Source organism: Danio rerio, chromosome 11, assembly GCF_049306965.1.
Source record: "Danio rerio strain Tuebingen ecotype United States chromosome 11, GRCz12tu, whole genome shotgun sequence".
Lineage (NCBI taxonomy): Eukaryota > Metazoa > Chordata > Actinopteri > Cypriniformes > Danionidae > Danio > Danio rerio.
Genome location: NC_133186.1, coordinates 6,762,996 through 6,786,839, shown reverse-complemented (window position 1 = coordinate 6,786,839; position 23,844 = coordinate 6,762,996). Strand labels below are relative to the sequence as shown.

The 23,844-nt window shown below is 36.4% G+C and overlaps 2 protein-coding genes across 3 annotated transcripts in view; both read right to left on the bottom strand.

The window, feature by feature from the left end:
• Nucleotides 1–15,425, bottom strand: part of pde4cb (phosphodiesterase 4C, cAMP-specific b) — a 135,963-nt gene extending 120,538 nt beyond the window's left edge. Inside the window, exon 1 of one of the 2 annotated variants that reach the window (XM_068224267.2) lies at nucleotides 15,396–15,425. The gene's annotated coding sequence lies outside the window, so the exon portion shown is untranslated. Of the gene's footprint in view, nucleotides 1–10,952; nucleotides 11,082–15,395 lie in introns of those variants that run through there. The other variant, XM_073916272.1, reaches the window with a different exon arrangement.
• Nucleotides 15,426–17,291: 1,866 nt separating this feature from the next.
• On the bottom strand, nucleotides 17,292–22,939 carry si:dkey-246j7.1. The gene is given in 4 exon segments (NM_001423552.1): nucleotides 17,292–18,279; nucleotides 20,772–20,932; nucleotides 21,300–21,563; nucleotides 22,839–22,939. Coding segments are annotated over 4 exon segments (525 nt in total). The 5' UTR covers nucleotides 22,891–22,939; the 3' UTR covers nucleotides 17,292–18,231.
• Nucleotides 22,940–23,844: the final 905 nt, after the last annotated feature.

The window sequence follows — 23,844 nt, the reverse complement described above, 5'->3', positions numbered from 1 at the left end:
AAAAAACAACACTGTATTGGTGCCTTTACGTATATTTATACAACAGTTCTGTCTGGTTCTTGAATCTGATTGGCTGACAGCTGTGAGATATTTTGCCTGTAACTTTAAACTGGCTTTTAAGTCGAGAATGTAGTTGTTTAGATTGCAACTATGCAGTTTGTTTATAAGAATTGTGCCTATTTTAAAATATTTACAATTTCTGAGAGAGCTTGTCGGCAGCCATTAGCCTGCCATAATGTAGACCAAAGACGGTTGACGTTTTCTATCTAAAAGATGGCGACAGAACTGCATAATAAACCCTTATGTAACGGAGGCCAGCAAGTAATTGCTGTGCAGGTAAACCTCACTCCTCTGACCTCTAAAAGGTGCTCTAGTGACAGACGCTAGAGGATATAGGTCATGGTCTTTAGCCTCCTTGGTAGAGCAACCGACTCCCATGCGGAAGGTCGCCAGTTCGATACCCGCTTGGAGCGGGTTGGGTGGCGTAGGCCCTGCAGAGTTATACTTACGCTTAGAAGATTATAATAATAATATATAATAGTCTGATTTCTAACTACGGCAGATCAAATTATTATTAAACTGGTAAAAATACCTGCCAACACTCCCATTTTTCATGGGAGTATCCCGTATTTCAGACCAATCTCCCGCAACTATCCCGTCTTTTAAGTCCTGTAATTTCACCAACCCGCCTCTTTAGTAAAGTCTGTTAACACCCCCAACTTTGGTACAGTACCCGATCGAATCGGCTGCCCAAAATGCACTGTATCCTATCCTGGTTCTCAGCAGTGACAGTTGCATTTTTCAGGCTTAATTATTGTGATATCCCGATTGCAACAGAAAAATACTGTAGACTGTAACACTGTAAGAACATATCTCTGTAGATGGAGGGCATTTCATGACACATTCAGCCTTATAATCTTAAAGTGTGAGCAAAATCAGTTGTTTTGTCATCACTTTAGACGTTACGCTATAGAGAGTCATTCAAACACTACCTCTAAAGTGACGTTGGTGAATTAGTAACGGCTTCTGCTGTACTGACGGCAACTGCAGATGTGAATGAATGGCGAAAGAAAGTAGTTCCTAATAAAAAAGGGTTTTTAGCCTCTCCTTGTTTGATTTTTGTATTTATATATGCCGTCGACCTCTTGTATAAACGCAATATCACACTCGTAGCAGTGCGATATGGCTGTACAGTCGATCAGCACTGGTGGCCTGCGGCCTCGTACCAACTCACGCCTCTCACAAGTGCTGATTTACAGCCATATCGCACTGCTACTCGTGTGATATTGCTCATGTTTGTTCTATTCACAGTATTCATGATTCAATGCATATTTTACTTATTTATTATGCATATAATTATTTACATAAAATTGATTAAAACTGAAGCTAATATGGTTTATAAAAGTTTTGCTTCTTTATACATTTGTCATGTATTTATATGTATTAGGTTTGCTCTAAAGGTATAAGCATTATCTAATAATATATTTATTATAATATATCTGGTTCTTGAATGTGATTGGCATAATCTGATTTAGCTGTGAGATGATCTGCAATATCAGCACTTGTACAGCCTCTTCACCCTTGTGTATTACTCCACTTACATAGAGTGACAGCAGATGAAGAAACTCACTACAGTTTGACATATATTCCTGCTGTTGGACAACATAATGTACTTCTGAGGCTATTTTAAGCATGAATGCAGTCGTTTAGATTGTAACTATGTAGTTTATTTATAAGGCTATTTTGAATATTTCTAATATTGGAGATTGATCGAGCAGAGCAAAGAGGGTTGACGTTCCGCCACAAGATGGTGACAGAGACCACATAAAACGTCTTTAGGGGGGAAAAACTCTCCAAAAAAATCACATTACAGATCAAAAGATTATAAAACAGGTAATTGACATTCTAAGTCGATCTCTTTCTTTTGTATGTTGTAGTGCTGTATGTTTTACCATAGTAATCTGACAGAGTTTGCTTTGCTTTGACTTTCTCCAGAAGAAAATATATTTTCAGACATACTGTGAAAATTTCCTTGCCCTGTTGAACATTATTTGGAAAATATTTCAAAAGGAAGAAAAATTCAAAGGGGGCTAGTAATTCTGAATTTAACTGTATATCCCTAATATTCGATTGACAGAAAGTAGTTCATTTTTTATAAATTGTAAAATATTGGTGTCTGTGATGCAGCAAGTCCAGAGACTGTTGTGTACAGCATGATTTAATATAAAATCCACTTTAATGTGTGATATGACTAAAAAGTGGCCATAAACAAACATTGGCCATAATTCAAATGAGTAGCGGCTTGGACCCAGAAAAAGTATTTCATACGTCACAACTTAACAAGTGGATAGTTCGCACCAGTGGCGTAGCAGACGGGCCCGCACCGCGGGGGGGCCCCCGCGTGATTAGGGGGCCCTGCATCGTCGCGATTTTCAATAATTGAAAATCCGGCAACCGCAATAATCAACCTCCTGGGAACAACTGTGGTCGGAGCCAAAGTTCACAGGTCTGTGTACTCTGAACTCCTCTCAAGCAGTGGACTACTTCATTCTGATTGCTTGCCGCCAATGTTTCCAACTTTGTCACTAGATTTAGCGACTTTTCAGAGCCCCCTAGCGACAAATCTAGCGACTTTTAGAGATTTTTTTTAGACTGTAATTCGTCCATACTGTACCGTCCCTACTCTTCTCAACGAGCTGCGTGTGATGCCGCCGGCCCCTCCCCCGCCTCACAGCACTGACAGGCGGCCCAGTCAGTCTCTCCCACCTGCAGCCAGAGAGCAGATCACCCCTTTGCGTACCGACGACAAATGATTTAGCACAGGCAGTGTGAAGGTATTTCCCTTGTACAGTCAAACCCATCTACTTCTCCTTTATTTTAACAATTTAATTGGACCGTTTATTCTTTTCTTGTTCACAATCACAGATATTAGTGACAGTTTCTAAACTTGTCTGAGTTTATTACATATGAGAGATTACTGCACATTCACTACATATCTATAATGACATACTGTATTTAAACAGTAATAAATTTAGTTAAATAAACATGCTTATATAAAGTGTAGTGCAATTATAAATACCCCTTTATTAACCATAGGCTGTTAAACAAACAGAAACGGTAGAATGTAATGACGTCAGTGATATGCAAATTGACGTATGACGTATCCCCTTTATTAACCATAGGCTATGGAAGGCCGTTGGGGCCAAAACGTCTGCAACAAACGTGTTAACGCGTAATTGCGTGTTAACACGTCATTTACGCATTAACACGTTTGTTGCAGACGTTTTGGCCCCAACGGCCTTCAATAATAGGCTGTTAAACAAACAGAAACGGTAGAACGTATGACGTATCCCCTTTATTAACCATAGGCTGTTAAACAAACAGAAACGGTAGAACGTGATGACGTCAGTGATATGCAAATTGACGTATGACGTATCCTCCCCCCCCCCCCTTCATCAGCGTCAGCGATCCCTGCAGGGGGGCCTCCGCATTTTGCGCTACGCCACTGGTTCGCACCCTTTCCATAACTCTTCCCTGAAATGTGCACTGTCCTGTTTCCCACTCTCTCATTGACTGTTGGTAATCCCTGATGATTGTTTTTTAGTCAGAGCTCACTCACACAGCATGATTTTGAATCGCTGACAGGTTCAGATATTTAGCATGCCAAATATTTCATAGGCATCTGCGACATGTCGGCAATTATCTCTGATTGCACTTTTGTTCATTCATGTTGTGCGACTGTCACTCACTGCTCTCTTTTGTAGTTTTGCCTTGATTATCTGTAGTTGCTTATACTGGATTGTAAGGCTGGTAACATTTCAGAGTATTAGCGGCTTTAAAGCATCTGATTGCAAACAAAACAAAATAGGTTTAAGGAGTTTACGGCCACTTTATTAGATACACCTGTCTAACTGTTTGTTAGAGCAAATTTCTAATCAGCCAATCACATGGCAGCAACTCATAAATTTAGGCATGTAGACATGGTCAAGACGATCTGCTGCAGTTTAAACAGAGCATCAGAATGGGGAAGAAAGGTGATTTAAGTGACTCTGAATGTGGGATGGTTGTTGATGCCAGACGGGCTGGTCTGAGTATTTCAGATCTACCTGAATTTTCACGCACAACCATCTCTAAGGTTTACAGAGAATAGTCAGAAAAACAGAAAATATCCAGTGAGCAGCAGTTCTGTGATCACAAATGCCTTTTTGATGCCAGAGGTCAGAGGAGAATGGCCTGGTTTGAGCTGGTAGAGAGGCAACAGTAACTCAAATAATCACTCATTACAACCAAGGTATGCAGAAGAGTACGCACAACACGTCCAACCTTGAAGCAGATGGGCTACAGCAGCAAAAGACCACACTGGGTAACACTTCTGTCAGCTAACAACAGGAAACTGAGGCCACAATTCACACAGGCTCACCAAAATTGGACAATAGAAGATTGGAAAAACGTTGCCTGGTCTGATGAGTCTCCATTTCTGCTGTGACATTCGGATGGTAGGGTCAGAATGCGATGTTAACAGCATGAAAGCATGGCTCCATCCTGCCTTTCATCAACGGTTCAGACTGGTTGTGGTGGTGTAATGGTGTGGGGATATTTTTTTGGCACACTTTGGGCCCATTAGTACCAAGTGAGCATCATGTCATGCCTACCTGAGTATTGTCACTGACCATGTCCATCCCTTTATGACCACACTGTACCCTTCTTATGATGGCTACTTCCAGCAGGATAATGCGCCATGTTATAAAGTATGAATCATCTCAGACTGGTTTATTGAACATGACAATGAGTTCACTGTTCTCAAATGGCCTCCATAGTCACCAGAACTCAATCCAATAGAGCACCTTTGGGATATGGTGGAACTGGAGATTAGCATCATGATTGTGCAGCTGACAAACCTGCAGCAACTGCGTGATGCTATCATGTCAATATGGAGCAAAATCTCTGAGGAATATTTCCAGTGCCTTGTTAAATCTATGCCACGAAAGATTGAGGAAGCTCTGAAGGCAAAAAGGGGTCCAACCTAATACTAGAATGGTGTACCTAATAAAGTGGCCGGTGAATCTACAGATATATTCATCCTTTGATATAAGACAAGGTGAATGTTTTTTGAGATTGACGTTTTGACATTGTCTTTTTTTTGTCTTTACATGCTGATTCTCTCTCTCTTTCTCTCTTGTGTGTGTGTGCTGTATATTTCATGCCCTGAGAATATTAGCAGTAATTCTCTTCATTAAATGTTACCGGCAAGAAAATCCAGCCCATTCATTAGATCAATCAGCACTATGACTGTGTGAAAACTTCATGAACTAATTTGGATTCTTAACTAAGTCACAATTGGGTTTTCTTTCTTCCTCATTAGTTCATATTCTCAATTACACCACGGTAGCTGATTATTCTCATTTGTTTACTAAATGTTTTGAAAGGATTTCTTACCTACTATTTTCCCTGCCTGAAAAATAATAACATTTATATATCATATTCAGAAATCAATGTTAACATTATTGCAACAAAATAAAAGAAATGGGAAATTAGTATGGGCGTGGCACAGTGGCTTAGTGGTTAGCACTGTCGCCTCAAAGCAAGAAGGTCGCTGGTTTAAGTCCCGGCTGGGTCAGTAGACAATTCTGTGTGGAGTTTAATCTCCTGGTGTTGGCGTGAGTTTCCTCCAGGTGCTCCAGTTTCCCCCACAGTCCAAAGACATGTGCTATAGGTGAATTGAATAAGCTATAAGTGAATTGAATAAGTTGAATAAGCTATATTTGAATTAAATGAATGTAAAAAGCTATATGTGAATTGAATGAATGCAAAAAGCTATATGTGAATTGAATAAGCTATATGTTAATTAAATAAATTGAATAAGCTATAGGTGAATTAAATTAATTTAATAAGCTATAAGTGAATTGAATAAATTGAATAAGCAATATGTGAACTTAATACATTGAATAAGCTATAGGTGAATTGAATGAATTTTATAAGCTAAAGGTGAATTGAATAAATTGAAAAAGCTATATGTGAATTGAATAAATTAAGTAAGCTAAAGGTGAATTGAATAAACTGAATAAGCTAAAGGTTAATTGAATAAATTGAATAAGTTAAAGGTGAATTAAATAAAATTAATAAGCTATAGGTGAACTGAATAAGGTATAGGTGAATTGAATAAATTAAATAAGCTATGGGTGAATTGAATAAATTGAATAAGATATAGGCAAATTGAATCAGCTATAGGTGAAAAGAATAAGCTAAATTGGCTTATTAAATAAGCTAAATAATGTTATAAGCTAAATAAAGTGTATGTATGTGAATGTGAGAGTGTTTGGGTGTTTCCCAGTACTTGGTTGCGGCTGGAAGGGTAACCGCTGTGTAAACATATGCTGGAATAGTTGGCAATTCATTTCGTTGTGGTGACCCCTGATAAATAAAGGGACTAAGTTGAAGGAAAATGATTGAATGTAAACTAGTATGTTCAGAGATACAGTATTTGCACCAACCAAATATATAATTCACTAGCACAATTGAATACAACGCAACTAATAGATTGATTTATAGTAAAAAAACAACAACAACAAACATATTGTGTGTGTCTTTGGTTTGCATTTTCTCAAGTTGCTACTAATAGCACCTATAATGTATGTAACGTATACCAAAACTATGGCAGGGGGAAAAAAAACTGGAGCGTTTTAGATCATATCACAAGAATCTAAGACAAAGTAAGTATTTTTAAAATTTTAATATAAAACTTGTTTCTTTGAAGAAATTTAGTTGTTAAATAATGAAACATTCCTTTAAAAAAACCTAGTCTTATTCTTAATACGCTGACTAATCTTTAAATAGAAATTCAGAATTGTACAACCATCATTGCAAGTAAGCTACAAGAAAATTGATGCTCCCGTACAACCCTCTGTTTTAGAGGAATCTACACCTGATGTTCTCACCTCAGAAATGTATTCAGCGTCAGATCCTCTTTTTACACCTACAGAAATAGTATGCTTAAGTGTTAATTTAGTTTGAGTGAGAATGTGCCTTTTCTGCACACTTATAGTGCAGCACGCACACTAAAGCTTTCTAGAGGTTGTATGCAGTGTGTTTGTGTATATACTCTAAGAAATACTGGGTTATTTTAACCCAAACTGGGTAAAATATGAACTAACCTAAAAAATTAGGTTAAATTTAGACCTATTATTTTTTTATGGTAATTTTTGTTGAATGATTTACTTGTATTATTGTGAAAATAATGAAAATTCCCTGTGACTGCCACTAGGGGGCAAACTTTGACAGTCATGTTTGAATGTTGTGTGCAGTGGAAAGTTGATTTAAAACTTTTTTAAACACTAGTTTATCTACAAGACATGGCAGCGACATTATCAAGGTTCTGCGTTGATACAGTTATACAAACATAATTTCTTTTGGCACATAATTCACCATAGCTTATACATGTCATTCTATACTGTTCTTTCAGGAAGCATTCATTCATTCATTTTTCTTAAGCTTATTTAATTTATTCATCAGGGGTCGCCACAGCGGAATGTACTGTCAACTTATCCAGCATATGTTTTTTTTTACACATGCAGCGATGCCTTTCCAGATGCAACCCAGTTCTTGGAAACATCCCCACATACTCATTCACACATACACTATGGCCAATTTAGTTTATTCAATTCACCTGTACTGCATGTCTTTGGACTTTCTTAGTAGCTGGTCAGTTTCCAGCCTGGCCAGCTAAGACCAGGCTGGAAATGGCTGGACACCAGCCTGGAAGTGGGCAAAACCCCTCTAAAACCAGGCTGGTCGACCAGCTAAAACCAACCAACCATCCTAGGCTGGTTTAAGCTGGATTTTTTCAGCAGGGTTGTCTAGTAAATTAGTGTTAAGCCATTCCGCAAGGTAGCCCAGGCACACATAGTCTAGTATATTAGTGTTTAACAATTTAGCCCAGGAACACATAGTCTAATATACTGGTGTGAAGCTAATCGGCAAGGTAGCCCAGGCACACATAGTATAGTCTGTTAGCGTTAAGCCATTTAGCAAGTAAACCCAGGCAAACATAGATTGTAAAATGTGCAGCTCCTATGGCTTCATGGTGAAGTAAACAAACAAAAACAAACAAATAAACATAAGTATTGGCAATAGGTCTGCTTGTTCCTTTTCTAAGGGAACTGTTATTTTTTACACATAATGACATTTTCATTTGATGGTTTTGTCTTCTTGTTCTCCTGGTTTGTTGCAGGGTTTCATGTTATGTTTGTCGCAGTACACAGTATGTCTGTGAATAAACTGGCAGCAGCATTTCTCAGTACTTCCTCTACACCAATAATCAAAGTGTAGCAGATATATGTTGCCAAGACCAAACACATCAACATTGCCATATACATATTCATAACCATGGATAATCTCTCCAAGAGCTGTCATGGCAGACATGTAACAACTTTTTATTATCCATATCGAAAACTTGAATAGCTTTTTTTTTTAAGTGTGACAGAATTAATGTTGTGTACAATTCCTTTATGATATGCAGTGAACAACTCGGGTGAAGCTTACGTAAGTTTACAATCTGTGCTTTATTGCTCCTTAAGAAAATGCCAATCTGCGCCCTTTCAATTATTAATCTTTGACTCTTTAACTACTATTAAGCCTGTGTTATCATAAGGTGCTGTAAAAGCATTTCTTAAGAAACAGAGTAAAGCAGAAATCAGACGCTATTCCATGTAAAAAGGTTAGCAAGATTCCTCACCTTGACTTAAAATAAATAAAATTATCAGTTTAAACTACAGGACAAAAGTCCAGATCAAATCTACTGTTTCTTGCTGAAGGGGAAGAGATGTTCTGAATTACAGTAAATTAAAGATTCTGTGCTGACACAATGAGAATAATGTTCAAACACAACAGGTGGCTTTTGAGAGACAGCGAATGGCAAAATGCCTTTAAGAGACAGACGCTGAAATATGACAGATTACAAATATATCTGCTGTTTAATCACAGCTCACATCTGAGCAATGACTTTCTTCATGGCTGGATGCACAGAGGAAAAAAAACGCAGATAATAAGTTCTATGGCAGATCAGTATAAAGCACTTTAATTAAAGAAACACTTTCATTAACCCATAAATCTCTGTCTAGGACTAACATTTCAAGGGGGCCACTCAAAGAGAGGAATGAGGGAGCATCAAGCATTCTACACCAAGCAATTAAAATGTCACATTTGTACGTCACATTATTTTAGGAATCTTTTATGAATTGATCTAATCTGTTGCGTGATATTGTTGGGAGCATTTCGCCCAGACATTTACTGTACTTGCCTATTGTGTCAGGATTTTATTTCTTGCGCAGAACAAAAGGCAGTAAAATAGTTTTACAATCTGATTGATCGCAATCATAGTCTTGCATACTGTACATGATCATCTCCGTCACGCCTACACTTTTATCAGCATCTGTACGTAGACTGCAGTCAGGTTTACATATCATTGACATCTACACTCATCGGCCACTTTATTAGGTACACCTTACTAGCAGGCTGGACCCCTCTTTTGCCTTCAAAACTGCCTTAATCCTTTGTGGCATAGATTTAACAAGTTAGTGAAAATATTCCTTAGATATTACACCACCACCACCACCAGACTCAACCATTGATACAGGGGAGGATGGATTCATGCTTTCATGTTGTTAACACCAAATTCTGACCTTACGAATGTTGCAGTAAAAATCGAGACTCATCAGACCAGGCAACGTTTTTCAATCTTCTACCGTCCAATTTTGGTGAGCCTGTGCGAAATGTAGCTTCCGTTTCCTGTTGTTAGCTGACAGTAGTGGCACCCGATGTGGTCTTCTGCTGCTGTAGCCCATCCGCCCCAAGGTTTGACGTCAGTTGTAACGAGTGGTTATTTTACTTGATGTTGCCTTTCTATCAGCTCGAACTCTGTTCATTCTCCTCTGACCTCTGGCATCAACAAAGCATTTGTGATCACAGAACTGCCGCTCACTGGATATTTTTTTATTTTTTAGACCGTTCTCTGTAAACTCTAGAGATGGTTGTGCCTGAAAATTCAAGTAGATCAGAAATTTCTGAAAGCCCGTCTGGCACCAACAACCATGCCACGGTCAAAGTCATTTAAATCCACTTTTGTCCCCATTCTGATGCTCAGTTTGAACTGCAGCAGATCATCTTGACCATGTCAGCATGCCATGAGATACCGGGGTTGGACAATGAAACTGAGACACTGGCCAATTTAGTGTTGGAGGGATTCATGGCTAAATTTGACCAGTGTGACGGTCAGTCTTTATTGATTGCACATTCCACCAGTAAGAGCAGAGTGTGAAGGTTTAATTAGCAGAGGAATAGCACAGTTTTGCTTAAAATATGGCAATGCACACAACATATGGGTGACATATATAAAAAAACATGTGTGTGTGTCTTGCTGGCACATCTGTAACCAAGACAGCAAGTCTTTGTTATCTAACAAGAGCCACATTATCCAGAGTAGTGTCAGCATATTACTAAGAAGGATGAACCACATCCAACTGGAGTAACTTCGGACGCAAGAGGTAGCTGTCTGAAAGAGATGTCTAGCTGCTTTGCTGATTTGTATCCAAAAACCAAAACCATAGCTGCCCAACTCATTAGTTACAACTCTCCAATTTCAACCAAAACTGTTAGTTAGGAGCTCTACAAGGTCAATATACATGGCCAATCTGCTGTAGCCAAACCTTGGTCATTTGTGCCAATGCCAAACGTTGGTTTCAATGGTACCAGCAGCAAATATCTTGGGCTGTGGACACTGAGAAACATTTATTGTTCTCTGATGAGTCGACCTTCACTGTCTTTTCCACATCTGAGAGAGTTAAGGCTGATTAATACTTCTGCAGGACTGAGAGCCGCGCGAGCCTGATGGAGCGAGTGTTTACAAGTGTGGAGTACCATGAAGGAGCTCCGGATGGAAAGTTTTGTTTTGTGTTTACCTCATGGTTAAAGTTGTTGCACGTCCACCGGTTCCTGCCACTAAATTAGCAAGTTTGAACTACTTGTACAATAAGGAAGCATTCAGAAAAAACAAAACACCAGCAAAGAAACTCGACACAAAGGAACATAAACACCTCACTGCCAACTAGTGTTTCAGAAGTGTTACTGCAGAGCAACAGAAACAGAAACGCGCGTTGCATGCGCCGTGGGTCATGGCGATCACTTGACGCAGAAGTATAAACCAGGCTTTACAGTGTGGAGAAGTCCCAAAGAAGTGTACCAACCAGACTGTTGCATCCCCAGAGTAAAGCATGGGGTGGATCAGTGATGGTTTAGGCTGCAATATCATGGCATTCCCTTGTCCTAATACTTGTGCTAGATGGGCACATCACTTCTAAGACCTACCGAAACAGGCACACAATGGTTCAAACATTGTATCCTGAAGGCAGTGCCACAAATCGTGATAATAATGGACCAATACATACAGAAAGACTGGTGACAAAGTGATTTGATGATTATGAAAGGAAAGTTGAACAGATTTAATTTATTTACAGATTTAAATATTACTAAGCCACTTTGGGGTGTTTTGGAGGAGCGAGTCAGGAAACACTTTTCACATCCAGCATCACGTATAGTGACAATTCACTTGTGATCATGATAATAAAAATCGAAATGTTTACAACGAATTTGAACCAGTTCCATAGAATGCCCAGTCATGCTCTTGGAGGACATCTATCCTGCATATTTTAGCTTCTATCCTAAAAAAAACTCCTGAAGTTGCTAGTTAAGTTCTTACTAGGCATAAACTCTTCCAGACAGGTGTGTTGATGGAGCTAAACACTGCATGAACATGCTTAGACACCTCTTATGTACATCATCTAGCGTAGCATGACTAATCAGTGGTTTGATGATTTGCACTGATTGATTATTAACCTACGCGATTCCTCGTTTGTTGATGACTCCTATTTCCATGCACTTTGCTCCACTTTATTACAAGAACTCAGGAGCATCTGCTGTGTTTGAACCTTAAGACGAAACCAAACTCTTCAGTGTTGTTTTCAAATCTTTTCTGCCTAAGCAATTTGGCTGTATAGTCATTGAGTAATTGTCACCCCCTGCTCTCTTCTTAATAAATTATGTCTTTTAGATAAAATGATGTATAGTTTAGACACTGCATGAGATTTTGAATTTCAATGATATCATAACTTTAAATCCATTTATTGTGAGTAATAATTTAACATTTATTGTGGTTGTGAATAATTTAGCTTTGAGTCACCTCCTCATACATATTTTTTTACACCATGCGATTGTGGTAATTGAAGCATTCATGCATAATTACTATTACATCCTGGGCATTCCACAACAAAGCTGTTCGTGTTATTGGACTCAGAAAAATGTGTTTCCATGGCAACATTATTAACACCAAAAATGAATTGTGTAATTTGATTAATAAATCAAAAGCAGAACCAACTGTCATTATGCTAAATACTTATTAATGAAATTAGATATTACAGGACCCAGTTTATATGAAGTGTCCTAACCCTTGATCCTATGTAATATTTTCAATAATCAATTGCCTTTAACTGTGGATGTACAACTTTATCTTCATGTAATGTGCATTTATACTGTATACATATATTTCTAATCAGCCAATCACATGGCAGCAACTCAATGCATTTAGGCATGTAGACATGATCAAGACGATTTGCTGCAGTTCAAACCAAGAAACAGAATGGGGAAGAAAGGTGAGTTAAGTGACTTTGAACTTGACATGGTTGTTGGTATCACATGGGCTGGTCTGTGTAGTTCAAAAACTGCTGATCTACTGGGATTTTCATGCACAACCATCTCTAGGGTTTGCAGAGAATTGTATGAAAAATCGATAATATTCAGTGAGCGGCAGTTCTGTGGATGCAAATGTCTTGGTGATGCGAGAGGTCAGAGGTGAATAGACAGACTGGTTCTAGCTGATGGAAGGGCAACAGTGACTCAAATAACCACTTGTTGCAGCCGAGGTATGCAGAAGAGCATCTCTGAACACACAACACGTCGAACATTGAGGCGGATGGGCTACAGCAGCAGAAGACCACACCAGGTGCCACTCCTGTCAGCTAGGAACAGGAAACTGAGGCTACAATTCGCACAGGCTCACCAAAACTGGTCAAAAGAAGGTTTTTGAAAAACTGGCCTGATGAGTCTCAATTTCTGCTGCGACATTTGGATGGTAAGGTCAGAATTTAGCATCAACAGCATAAAAGGATGGATCCATCCTGCCTTGTATAAAAGGTTCAGGTTGCTGGTGGTGGTGTAATGGTGTGGGGGATATTTTCTTGTCACCCTTTGAACCCATTAGTACCAATTGAGCATTGTGTCAATGATGTCGACAAATCTGCAGCAACTGCGTGATGCTACCACTTAAATATAGACCAAAATCTCTGAGGAATATTTCCAGTGCCTTGTTAAATCTATGCCATGAAGGATTGACACAGTTCTGAAGGCAAAAAGGTGTCCAACCTGGTAGTAGTAAGGTGTACCTGTCAATGCCACAGCCTACCCGAGTATTGTTGCTGACCATGTCCATCCTTTTAGGACCACATGTGTTCCCATCTTCTGATGGCTGCTTCCAGCAGAATAACATGCCATGTTATACAGTTTGAATAATCTCAGACTGGTTTCTTGAACATGACAATGAGTTCACTGTACTCAAATGGCCTCCACAGTTACCAGATCTCAATTCAATAGAGCACCTTTGGGATATGGTGGAACGGTAGGTTTCGGTAGACAAATCTACAGCAGCTGCGTGATGCTATCATGTCAATATGGACCAAAATCTCTGAGGATTATTTCCAGCACCTTGTTGAATCTATGCTATGATGGTTTAAGTCAATTTTAAAGGCAAAAAGGGGTCATCTTTAAAACAAATGCTATAGGGTGGTATGACGCCATTCCTTTCCGCGCTTACTAGCTGACCGCTTACCTCCATATAGACTGATTTCCCATAGTTACTAGTTTGTCCAGTGGCTCATCATATACCACGTCACCCTGGTAAAAATCAGCGGGCTTTTCTTTTTATGGATTGCATTTCAAAACATCTGTTGGATTTAGGTAAGTGGGTGGACACTGGTCAATCGGTTCATTTTAAATGAAGTTTCACAAACTAATTTCGAGAGGAGCATGTGATATGATTGACTGCAGCTGGCCACTCATCTACACACATTGGCCAATCGGATTGATCCAAACTCACTATAAGTAACCTAGCTAAGAACTACTCCCTTATCTCTGTTTCCCGAAGAAACCCCCCATCCACCCCTTCTCCTCCTTTCCTCTTTTCGAGAACACCTGACCTCGTACTCCCCTCACATGCTTTATGGACCTGGCGTGAGCCCTGGGCTCAATTATCTCCGAGCTCAGGGTTCTCTCCCGGGACAGCATGCCAAACCTGCTTTCTTGCTAACAAGTTGTCAAACAGTATCTAAGTGGGAACTCTTGAAAACACTATTGGTTGGGTTTAGAGAAGGAGGAGTGGGTCAGTTGATTGGTCAGTCAGTCAGTTGATTGGTCAGTCAGTCAGTCATTCAGTCAGTCGCCAGTGGTCTCAGTTGGATTGCGAGAAGAGCAGGTGTGAACGGCACTTGCAAGAGAAATTTGTGATCTCAAAAATCGTACACAACGGCCTCTGGCGGATTCGCAAAAACAAAAACTGCAAAAAACCTAGCTCCTAATGTGTAGTTGGCGCTTTCCAGAAACGTAAATAGCGGAATATTAGCGGGTGACAAGAGACGGTCTTAATAAGCTAGTTTATATTAGTGAGATTATATTTTTATTAGTGAGGAATAATGACTAATGTTTCTGTGTACTGTAAAACAGTGTATATACTGTAAGTAGTATTTTATGCCAAACATCAATTTCTCCTGAGAAGTGCTGTGGTGACAAACATTGCTCAACGAAAAGTCATTGTTTGACTGCTCTGGGTTTATTAGTCTTAGATTACTGTTAGCACATGGCAACATGGCTGAAATGAAACTAAACAAGTTTTGCTAGAAACTCTCCTGAGATCATGTTTTAACGACATGTGACATTTGATTTATTTTATATTTACCCTATTCTTACTAAATTCAACTGACAAAACCATTGTTCAAAGATTATAGAATTCAAGTAAGATCTGTCTGCTAATTTATAAGCAGTAAAAAAAAGGACAAAGCCAAAATATACTCCCTTAAAAAAACACAAGAAACATTTTACGAGAGTCTGCTTGAGTCCTGCTCTAGACAAAAGGTTTCAAATAGTGCCATAAACGTTCAGCTTCAGCCAATGAAGTGAAATATTTCACCGAGACCCTGAGCTAGGTTATCATATGTTAAATATTCAGTGAACACAGCTGGGAATACAACATCCGAAAATGCAGAAGTAGAAGACGTAAAAGAAGGAAGAAAAGGCCTTACGTGTGAATTCCTGTGCTGGAGAAGGGGAGTGTCGTGCAGGTGTGTCTGTTTCTGAGCTTGTGTTCACATACCTCAAGCTTATATTTGAGGTGAAAGGTTTTAGACTTCAAACTCTGAACCATACACACTGATTTCAATGACGCTGGTCCAGTCACATGGCAAGAACGTCTTGATGTAAACAATGACAGCATGCTATCCCGAACAGCAGGGGCGGATCGGATCAGATGCCAAGTTATGTGACATGCAATACATTTCTCTCATTTGTTATTATATAGTCTGGTAGTCATGAACACACTGATTAGTTGGATCAGCTGTGTTTGATTGGGGTTGTAGCAAAACTGTGCAGAGCAGCAGCCCCTTCAGGAATTGAGTTTGGGACCAATGATATACATATGCACGTTATATATATATATATATATATATATATATATATATATATATATATATATATATATATATATATATATATATATATATATATATAAAGAGAAATAAGCATATAGTATTACCTTGTATTTATTACTCCATTGTACAACTTATAATTTCATTTTTATTTACAGTAAATGTGTAGAAGTGCTCAGCTTATGCGAGCTATATCAAATCTGATGCATGGATTTCTCCTCTACATTGTCAACATTGATCAGAACGTTCCTGAAAAACCTGTTGTACAGGATTCGTTTGCCTATTTACAACTGATAAGCTTTTTAGCATGATTCAATTCTAAATATGTCTCCCTGCGAAGGTTGTGGTGCATGTTTACACTGTAAAAAAATTAAACAAAAAATTGTAATAATAAAAATAAATGAATAAATTTAAAATAGCAAACAAACAAATAAAAATAAACAAATAGATAAAAAAATAAATGATAAATAAAATAATAAATGAAAAAAATTTGGACAAATTTTAATTATATATATATATATATATATATATATATATATATATATATATATATATATATATATATATATATAAATATATATATATACAGTATATATATATATATATATATATATATATATATATATATATATATATATATATATATATATATATATATATATATAGTTATTTTTTGTTAAATAAATAAATAAAAACAAAGAATAATAAATAATAACATAAATAAATAAACAAACAGAAAACAAATAAAAATAAATAACAAATAATAAATATTAAATAAAAAAATAAGAAATAAACAAAAAATGTAAATAAGAAATACATAATAAATAAAATAATAAATAAATAATAAATAAAATAAAAATATATTTAAACAAATATAAATAAAACAAATTTAAAATTATATATATATATATATATATATATATATATATATATATATATATATATATATATATATATATATATATATATATATATATATATATATATATTATTCATTATACTGTATATACAGTTGAAGCCAGAATTATTAGCCCCCCTATGAATTTCTTTTTGTTTTTTAAATATTTCCTAAATTATATTTGACAGAGCAAGGACATTTACACAGTATGTCTGATAATATTTTTTCTTCTGGAGAAAGTCTTATTTGTTTTATTTTGACTAGAATAAAAGCAGTTTTTATTTTTTTAAACACCATTTAAAGCTCAAAATTATTAGCCCCTTTAAGCTATTTTTTTTCAGATAGTCTACAGAACAAACCATCTTTATTCAATAACTTGCCTAATTACCCTAACCTGTTAACCCAATCAACGTAGTTAAGCCTTTAAATGTCACTTTAAGCTGTATAGAAGTGTCTTGAAAAATATCTAATAAAATATTATTTACTGTCATCATGGCAAAGATAAAATAAATCAGTTATTAGAAATGAGTTAATGAAACTATTATGGTTAGAAATGTGTTGAAAAAAAATCTGCTCTCTGTTAAACAGAAATTGGTGAACAAATTAAACAAGGGGGCTAATAATTCTGACTTCAACTGTATTTATACTGTAATAAATTCACTTTTCTAGTCATCTATTAAGTAAAAGAATAACCTTCAAGTTGCACATTATTTTTTGTTCTTGTTACAGTGTGCTTTATGTTAATGTAATGAATAATTTTACTTAACTCGAGAGTTAGAGTGACTGGTGAAAAAGCATTGCAAGTAGTATAAGTAGAGTTACTGCAGTAATGATTTAAATGTGACAATGTAAAATGTAAGTGCTAAATATGAGATAAAAAGCTATAAATCTTGCTGATTACATAACTGATTTTGATCTTACTTTTGTCGTTTTTGTTCAGTTTGAACCTCAGAATGAAACAGACTTTTGTACCTCAAGTATGAGCTTCAAGTCATATATGGGCTATAAAAGCCTGACTTTTGAATTGTAATACCACAAAAAAATGTATTCTTTAAATAAAGAAACAAAACAAATTTCACATGTTGTTTCAAAACTGCCATCAACATATATATGTATATGTAATGTGATATTTAAAGGAAAACTATTGAAAGTGCAGGCCTTTATGATCACATGTAACACAAAATGTTATAAAGAATTCTGTCGCCATCTGGAGGACAAGCTTAGAATAACACAAAATGTATAGCAAACATTGTCAGGTGAATTTATATTTAAGCATTCGTTGCATTTATAGTTCCTTTTTATGTACAGTTACTATCAGATTAATTATTCAAGAAATGTATGCATTTATACGTACATTTTAGCTTATGTTTAGATAAACTTTTAAAAACTTTTATATTGCATTTGTTATTTTACTAAATACAGGTATAACCTATTGTACCATTGCAGATCAAGTCTACAGATTTAAAAGGTGCATTTCAATAAAAAAGAAACATATCAGAGGCATAACTATGCAGTTCACCACGATGGATTGCACATTCATTTTGGAGGGTAGCGGGCAAATGGTGCATCCTCACTTATCTTGCCCTGATGAAAGAAAAAAATAGGTTAAATCACAAAAACAGCAAAGTAAACAAAGGCATTATTTAATAATAATTTAAACTGAAAATATATTTATTCTCTGTTTTTGTCCTGTCTCTTTAATTCTGTTACACTGTGGAAGCTCTATCACGAAAACAAATTCCTCGTATGTGTGAATGTACCTCGCAATAAAGCTCTTTCTGGTTCTGATTTCTAATGAGATATTTTAAATAGATATTGCAATAATTTTGTTGTATAACATGTAATAGTTTAATTTAAACAATTCAATGAAATAGTGTATCGATTCAAATTTAAAAATCTAAATCCTACAAAATCTTTTGTTTTTGAAAATTATAGTTAAGCCTGAAAAAATTCATTCCTCATACCCTGGGGGTATCAATAATTTCAGGTGTGACTGTATCTAATTGTTTGAAATAGTATGAAGTTTGGTACAAATTGAAGTAAAAAAAAAAACACATTAGAAGTCAAAGAAACACATACCGTTGAAGTCAGAATTATTAGCCCCCTTCTGATTTTTTTCTTCTTTTTTAAATGTTTATATAAATATCCCAAATTATGTCTAACAGAGCAAGGAAAATTTCACAGTATGTCTGATAATGTTTTTTTCGGTCCCACTTTATATTAAGTGGCCTTAACTAATAAGTACTAACACAGAAATTAATAGTTTGTTACAATGTACTTATTGTGTAAATACATGTATTTACTGTGTACTTATGCTTGATTAAATACTTGTATGTAATTACATCTGTAATTAACTTTTGTAATTACAATTGTAAATACACTGTTGACCATCCCTTACACCTTAACCCACCCTTAAACCTACCCATGCCACCAAACCTGTTCATAACCCAACCTCTATCCCAACTCAAAAGCACCACAAGTGTTCTCAAAGACATCATAAACAAAGTAACATTGTATTTATTTTTTGATAAAAGTACATAGTAGTTAAGGACACTTAATATAAAGTGGGACCGTTTTTTCTTTTGGAGAAAGTCTTATTTGTTTTATTTCGGCTACAATAAAAGCAGTTTTTAATTTTGTAAACACCATTTTAAGGACAAAATTATTAGCCCCTTTAAGCTATTGCTTTTTTCGATTGTCTACAGAACAAACCATCATTATACAATAAATTGCCTAAATACCCTAACCTGCCTAGTTAACCTAATTAACCTAGTTAAGCCTTTAAATATCACTTTATGCTGTTTAAAATTGTCTTGAAATATATCGAGTCAAATATTATTTACTGTCATCATGGCAAAGATAAAATAGATCAGTTATTAGAGATGAGTTATTAAAACTATTATAGTTAGAAATGTGTTGAAAAAAATCTTCTTTCCATTAAACGAAATCGGGGGAAAAAATAAACAAGCGGTCTAATAATTCAGGGGGGCTAATAATTCTGACTTCAACTGTATGTCATATGTGAGCCTGGACTTCAAAACTCATAAATCTTAATAAATAAATTGTATAAAATATGTAGAGAACCAGAAATAACTGTTGAATATTGTGTGTACAACAGTTCTGCCTGGTTCTCAAATCTGATTGGCTGATTGTGTGCGATATTTTGCAATAACAGCAATCGTACAGCCTCTTTAACTTTTTTTTCATTTTAACTGTATTACTCCGCCCACATAGAGTGACAGGAGATCAATAAACTCACTACAGTTTGACAAATATTCCAGCTATTGGACAACAATGTACTTTTGAGACTTTTTTTTGGTGCGAATGTAGTTGTAGTTGCTTATTAATTTATTTTTTAATTTTTTTTTTTTACAGTTTATTTACAAGGATAGTACCTATCTAAAATATATCATTTTGGAGATTCAGCATGTCGGCGGCTGAGCAGTGCAAAGACAGTTAATGTTCCACCACAAGATGACGACAGAGACCGCATAATAAGCAGCATTTTCTCAACAAGTTTCAAACCATAGCTGATCAGATCATTACAGAACAGGTAAGTGACATCCTAAGTCGACCACTCTTTTCTTGTATGTTGCTGTATTTAAACCAGTAATCTGGTAGTGTTTGCTTTGCTTTGGCTTTTTCAGGGTTAATTATTGTTATCTCCTGATTGCAACAGAAAAATACTGGTAAATCTTTGTAGACTGATGCCATTTCATGCTGTTCAGCCTTATAATGTTAAAATGTGAGCAAAATCACCGGTTTTGGCTTTTTTTGAAAATCTAAAATCTCTGAAAAATTTGCTTTAGGTTTTACCAATGCTCATTATCACTAAACAAAAAACTGAGTTTTGATAAATCTACGGTAGGAAATCTACTAAATATCTTCATGGAACATGATCTTCACTTTATATTTTAATGATTGTATGACATTTTAATTAGTTTGATCCTTATATATTTTTGGCAAATGTTTACATATGCAATAAAGAAAATTACTGAGAATCAGATGAAAGTTTTAGCATAACTTAACAATTTGATGCTTTGTCTTTAATTATGATTATGTAATATGAGACTCACCAATGATACATCGTCAAGCCTCTCAAACTGTGGCCTCCTGGAGCGAACAGCCTTCACTATCACAAACACTACAACTACAGCCACCACAATGGAGAAAATACAAAGCACTGCAGCGAGGCCTGGATTTGCTGCTATATCTTGTCCATTTCGGTTTTCTAGAGCTATACGGAGACAGACAAATCAACACACAAATGTATAAATCAATAAACATAGAGATTTACAGGGGCAGACCTGTTTGCTCTGGAAAATTAGACCATTTTAATCTGGAACAGCTTGAAGTTTCTACTAAAATTTTTATTCTTTCAAACTTTTTGACATCAAACATTGTTGGAGGAAAGATCAAGATGCCATAATGCAGTTTAAAAGCATAAATACATAATAAATATAAAGTAAATTACAAAATACAGACTATAAAACTGTAATTTACTGATCTTTTTACACTGTAAGGACTTGCTAATCAGCTTCATGCAGAGTTTAATAACTTATTTAAGTGTATATTTCAGTCTAAATACTTGTTGAATGTTGTACCTGTGTTGTAGGTTGTGCTGTTTACTTCCTCTATAAGTTCTGCTTCAGTAAAGATGAGAGCGCTGATCGTGGATTCTGACGTTGTCAGTTCAGTAGATTTCTGAGTGAGCCAAATAGATAATGAAGTGTTGGCAGTAGTTGTAGTTGTTTCAGTGTTGGTGCCATCCAGTGGTGCTGTTGTAGTCTGAGACTCATCAGAAGCATCTCCAGGGTCTGTCATGTTGTCGGGGGGCTGGACTGTTTGACTGCTGAGCTGTTCTGTCTCTATACAGTACAGTAGGTGTTATACAGGTGCTTGGTCTACTATTATTGATAACACTTCATTCTATAAAGCTTATTCTTTATTTTATTCTGTATTTAATGTAATTGAACTTAATTCATTTTCATTTTAAACACATTCAGTGACATAGAAATCATGTTTGTCAAGCTATACAAAAGTTTCATTGTGGATATAACATTTTCAACCCAGGCTCATTCTGAAAACGTAGTCCTGCAGATGTTTTTGGAGACCACAAATTATGTAGCCGGAGGCACGTATGGCTGCATTTCATTTTTTAAGCGAGCACTACGGCGCAGTGTGACGCCGTTTTCTTTTGTACTTGCTAGCTGACCGCTTACCTCCGTGTGGAGGCTTTCCTGCAGCAAACAGTTTGTGCGGTTAGCTCTTCGTGAACGTCGATGGACTTTAGATGCAGAAAGGAGCTGACCACGACTACAATGACTGGGTTTGAGTCTGGGGAAAGCAATTCCAGAAATCAGGAAAGAAAAAATAGGACTCCAAAAAATTAAGTGAAAAAAATCAGACGAGGGCTTTTCTTTTTCTGGATGACTTTTTTTTGTTCGTTGGGTTTAGGGAAGTAAGGGGGGGTCAATCATTCAGCTAGTTGGACGGTCGTTCGACAGCGACCTGTTGTGGGTTTACGCGAGAATGGCGCGGGTGATCGCGAGAGACGTTCGAGATGCAAAAAAGGGTGCACAGCAGCCTCTAGCAAATTCGCGAAAACAAAAAACTGCTCATAAGGGTACCTCCCGGGACATTTTTTGCAGTCTCCAGAAATGTTTACGGGACTACGTTTTCAGAATGAGCCTGGGTTGAACATTTTGGCTCGTTTCTCACAAGTTATCAATTCTCTTGAGGAGATGTGTAGTATAGCATTCCAGTCTAATGGGCTGTAAAAAAACACACTGTAAAAAAATACTCAAATTTGTAAGGCAACTTACTGCAGAGCTTTTTTAGTCGACTCAAATCAAGTCAAGGGCTTGATATTTGGGTTAAAAATTGAGTAAACTCAAAAAAAAAATGTATAGCAAGTTCAATTTACGTTGAGGCAATTGTTTTCACAGTGTAGATTTTAAGCCCAATTTAAAAAAATATATATACATAGTGTATATTGTTTATATTTGCCGTCAATCAACTCAATATGTTATAGCAAACCAAAATTATAAGGTATACTTGAAGGCATTGGTTCTAAAACATTTTTATATTACCGATTTATCAATTTTATATACAAACACAGTCAAATACACAGCAAATCTTACCTCCAGATGCAGTGACAGAACAAAGCAGGAGAATAATTAAAGAGAAGATCATCTTGGTGGTGGTCTGTGGCATAAAAATAAAGCAGCACAGGTGTACAGCACAGCTGAGCTTCCAGCAAAGAAACATAACATATCCTGAGCAGCAGGATGTGGACGTGTGGCAGAAGGGGTGGCTTCTGTCAGCCAACAGGATAAAGAACTCCTCCATTGTTTTAGTTCAGTGTTTGCACTGGCATAAACCTGCCGTGACGTACTAAAAATACTGCGACTGCATCATATGTCAAAAATCAAATATATTACAATAGGAGGGCTTGTTATTTGCTCAAGGTTTGATCTATTAGTTTACAACTTCTATAATTGAAAGTATATATAAAATATGCACAGACTTTTACTGTTTTAAAGCACCAACAACTTTCATATACTGTAGCTCATCTATAAACTGCATTTATGTTAATTATTTGGACACAATAACTGATTGGAAATACTGTAAAAATCTAAATTCATTATATATTTTAAATATACAACCTAATATACAATATGCAGACCCTTTGCTCAAAATTTAGAAGAAGTACCTTTTGTTCGAATACAGCCATGAGTCTTTTTGGGAAAGAAGCAACAAGTTTTTCACACCTGGATTTGGGGATCCCCTGCCATTCCTCCATGCAGATCCTCTCCAGTTCTGACAGGTTAGATGGTAAAGATAGGAAGGACTTGGCAGCATTCATCTTTCCCTTGATTGCAACCAGTCGCCCTGTCCCTGCAGCTGAAAAACACCCCCACAGCATGATGCTTCCACCACTATGCTTGACTGTTGAGAATGTATTGAACAGGTGATGAGCAGTGTCTGGTTTTCTACACACATACCACTTTGAATTAAGGCCAAAAAGATCTTGATTTTCGTCTCATCAGACCAGAGTATCTTTTTTCTCACCATCTTAGAGTCTTTCAGGCGTTTTTTAGCAACTCCAAGCAGGCGTTTATGTGTCCGGCCACTCTGCAATAAACC